Source organism: Brassica oleracea, chromosome C1 (assembly GCF_000695525.1).
Source record: "Brassica oleracea var. oleracea cultivar TO1000 chromosome C1, BOL, whole genome shotgun sequence".
Classification (NCBI taxonomy): domain Eukaryota; kingdom Viridiplantae; phylum Streptophyta; class Magnoliopsida; order Brassicales; family Brassicaceae; genus Brassica; species Brassica oleracea.
Genome location: NC_027748.1, coordinates 25155469 through 25159401, shown reverse-complemented (window position 1 = coordinate 25159401; position 3933 = coordinate 25155469). Strand labels below are relative to the sequence as shown.

The window sequence follows — 3933 nt, the reverse complement described above, 5'->3', positions numbered from 1 at the left end:
TTGCTTGGCATGAAGTGTTTCGTTGACTGTAAATCGAGATGATGAGAGATTCTTGGAGGAGATGAGATTAGACTAAGAAGAGTTGGGGTCTTGTAATGGATGTCTCAACAACTGGTTTACATCTCTTTCTTTCAAGCTCTCTGGAATTAAATGAAGATGAAGACCGGAGAACCTGGTCATATGTTTCGGTGATTGTTATAGAGGGTATTTCAGAAGTATTTTAAAGTCTGTAGGTGATGAAAAATTGGAAGCGTTGAAGCTTGGAACGGCAGAAAGGCGGAGCTGAGTTCGCCGGCGAACGGCGAGCTGAGGTGTCCGTGGAAAGCGCTAGACCAGTTTCCATTAGCTGCCACGTGGTCATGTATTGTTCGGTGGATAACAGGTGGACAGTTCACGTTCATAGTTTCCTTACCGACTAAGCTTAATGTAATTGGGCCTCTGTACACTTTATTGCCTCTGTATGTAGCATAGTCCATTGGGTTTAATGAAATTAAATATGTTGACAAAAAAAAAAAAAGCAGCCTGAATTTGGCAAATTGGTCCAAAATAGATTAATGTCCAGCCTAATTCGACTCTTCTGCGTCGGGTTCAGTTCCGGCGAGAGAGAGCAAAACGTTGCTCGAGGATGGAGAAAGGAGGGGAAGCAGGAGAGTATCATTCAAAGGATTTCGAATGGGAGTTTGTGAAGAATTTGGTCGAGAATGATCCTTCTCTCTCCCACCATCTACAAGAACAACATCTAGTAGATTACTCCTCCTTCTCCTCTTCTGATTCGAAGCCATGGCAAGATTTCCACTCCCGTCACTCCTCCGGAAAGTTCTTCAAGGTCTTCCCATTCCCAAACCCCTTTTTTTAAACTAATAATTTGACGATGCTATTCATATTCCTTATCAATTAGTGTAGATAATTTGGATCCTATCAATTGGTCTTAGATTTTGGGCAGAATGATTTATTCGACTTCTCGACTCATCTAAATGCATGCAGGAAAGAAGATATCTGTTGAAGGAATTTCCTGAGTTAGTTTTATGTGGCGAAAACACTAAACTCTTGGAAGTCGGTTGCGGTAATGGGAGTACTGTCCTTCCACTTTTACGGTATCTCATTCAAACTCTCAACCGTTTTCTTGATTTTTTTTTCTTCTACCTATAGTGATTTATGTTGTTCTTAAGTTATGAGCTACTTCCTTAACCAGTTCCCTGCTTATCTTTGCGTCTTATTGTGTGCAGTGGAAGCAAGAACATTACCGTATACGCTTGCGATTGTAGCAGTGAGGCCCTCGTTAGGACTAAAGAGAACATTAATCGCGCTATTGCTACAGTTGATAACTTCCATTCTTTCACTTGTGACTTTTCAACGTCTGCATTCCCAAATTGGTTGGCGTGTCATCATTGTCGACACAACAAACATTGCCACCATTCAGGTTTCAGTCCCTTCAGATAAGATACACTTTGATCTCTCATCTGCTAATCTTTTACGTTTTATGTTTTTTTCATTAAATAGGGAAGAGTGATGATACTTCTTTGAATGAGCATTGCATCGGTGGAGTGGATTTTGTCACTCTGGTATGTTAACATCATCGCGCTCGATCAACCAATGCATTAGTGCCATATTTCTGCACTGGACTAGATTTGTGTCTCATTTACTGATTGTTTAAGTCAAGCAACATATTAAAAAAAAAATATATATATATATATATATGTGGGCTTGTGATTCTTAGGCTCATTGTAACTCGGCTTGTTATGTTCTGTCAGATTTTCACATTGTCGGCAGTGCCTAAAGAAAGGATGCCGAGAGCTATCAAAGAATGCTTTGCTGTGCTGAAACCTGGTGGTCTGCTCTTGTTCAGAGATTACGGTAATTCTTGACTCACTATGAATAGATCACCATTTAAGAGTTCACATATGCTATACAAATAAGGAGAAACTAACACTTGGAAGTAAAATTCAGGCTTATATGACATGACTATGCTGCGGTTTGAGCCAGAGAAATGTATTGGGTTTAGGGAATACGTGCGGTCAGATGGAACCCTTTCCTATTTCTTTTGTCTCGACACTGTTAAAAAACTATTTACAGATGCCGAATTCATCGAGGTAATCCTTCTTCTTTTGCGACTAATGCATTGCTTTTCAGATATTCTACAATTTACATGGTGTTTCTATCAGGCAGTCCTCTGTATAAGTGGCTTAAAAATATGAATAGGGACAAAAACATTTGAATGGATCACATGTCTTATTAATGTTTATATCTTGAGTGCAGGTCGAGCTTGAAAATTGTTGTGTCAAAGCAGTAAACCGGAGAAAGAATAAGAATATGTACAGAGTTTGGGTTCATGGGAAGTTCCAAAAGCCATTTCTAAAATAAAAAATGAAAGGCAAGTGCTGGTCCAATGCGGAATGGCTAAAAAGTTTATTTATTTTTAACAACATGTCAAACTCTTTTGCGACTCTTCTAGCAGGCAGCATTTTCGTACTTGGTGTTTCTCCAAATCTTTTCTAGCTTTGTTCTTTTTTTTTCTGTTTTATGGTTTTTTTTTTGGTCAATTTGTCATGGTTTTTAATTTTCATTGTTATAGTTTATAGGGAAAATTGTTTTTTTAGGCCAAAAAATTGAAAACTATGTCCTATTAGACTAATCTCATAAACTTTATGTCTCACTAGGCTAATTATTTTCAAAATGGCAATAATACCTTTAAAATTTCAATTATAAATTTGAAAGTACAATTATAAAACAATTGTTAAATATTAAAATATAATCAATAATTTAAGTAATCGACTAATAATAGCAATCCTAATTAATTCCAAAGGTTGTGAATCAACTCATGTTGAAAGGTTGTGTCTTTTCTAAAAGATGTCAAGAAAGGTTGTGTCTTTTCAAAAAATTCAATGTTGGAAGGTTGTCTCTTTTCTAAAAATTCATATAAGTATCTTTTAAAAAATGAAAAATTATGATTATTCAGTATCTTTTCACAATAACTACTTTTAAATTAGAAGAGTGTGACTATTCAAATTGAAGAATTGTGACTATTCAAATAGATTTTTAAAATTTATAAATAGTCTACATGCATTTTTCAAAATAAAATTTTCACTAATAGAGCTAATAATAAAATGGTGGAAAAAAAGTTCTAAGCAGTTACCTAGTTACAAATTTTTAGAAGATATTCAAATAAAACGTTATAAACAAAAAATAATAGAAAGAGTTTTACTTGGTTTTTTTTTTTTTTGACGTCGGAAGAGTTTTATTTGTTTGGATAGCTAAAAATCCAAAACGAAATAACGAAATCATTAGTCTCAATTTTCTTATGCTAGATGAAAAGGTTTGTCTTCATACATACAAACTTGTTTATATCCGTTTCATGTTATTGTTGTGTCCATCTTGTCATTGTCGCAATTGTAAAACAAAACAAAACAAACCCATGAATAATAATATCCCAATTTAGTTTATAAGAACGTTAATGTTACAAAACGAGACGACGATCACAAGAAGAACACAAATACCTACTCTTGATCTTGAAACAGAGAGAAACAAAACAAAACATCCATTTTCTGACGACATCAAACATTTGCACTTTACCTCCACAGTAAGGACACTACCCAGGTACTTGTTGTCTCCCTAAATATGTTTCTTCATCATCACATAAACACACCAGACACATCTAAATTGGATTTAGAAACTCTGGCCTATACAACAGCAGTGTCTTCAAATATATTTCTTGGTTTGTTTTTATTTTACTACTATCAACGCGTCTTTGTTTTTCAAATATGGAAGTTTTATAGTTATATTGAGACACGTGTTATTCTACCATACTTACCAAATAAAAAGAGCGAGAGATCATGCGACGTGATCATTTGTATCTATGACACGAAGCGCTTTGAATACTAGTTAAAATAAAAATTACATTAAAAATTTCCAAATTAAAAAAAAAATGCGTCTAAG

At 34.9% G+C, this 3933-nt stretch overlaps 1 protein-coding gene and 1 pseudogene across 1 annotated transcript; one reads left to right on the top strand and one right to left on the bottom strand.

Annotated features, from left to right (window-relative positions):
- The first annotated feature begins 537 nt into the window (after positions 1 to 537).
- On the top strand, positions 538 to 2480 carry LOC106344073 (methyltransferase-like protein 6). Its single transcript, XM_013783455.1, has 7 exons — positions 538 to 826; positions 985 to 1094; positions 1227 to 1420; positions 1501 to 1562; positions 1752 to 1854; positions 1948 to 2090; positions 2257 to 2480. The coding sequence occupies exons 1-7, from the start codon at positions 626 to 628 to the stop codon at positions 2359 to 2361; spliced, it is 918 nt and encodes a 305-aa protein (XP_013638909.1). The 5' UTR covers positions 538 to 625; the 3' UTR covers positions 2362 to 2480.
- Positions 2481 to 3454: 974 nt separating this feature from the next.
- LOC106303798 lies at positions 3455 to 3652 on the bottom strand (annotated as a pseudogene).
- Positions 3653 to 3933: the final 281 nt, after the last annotated feature.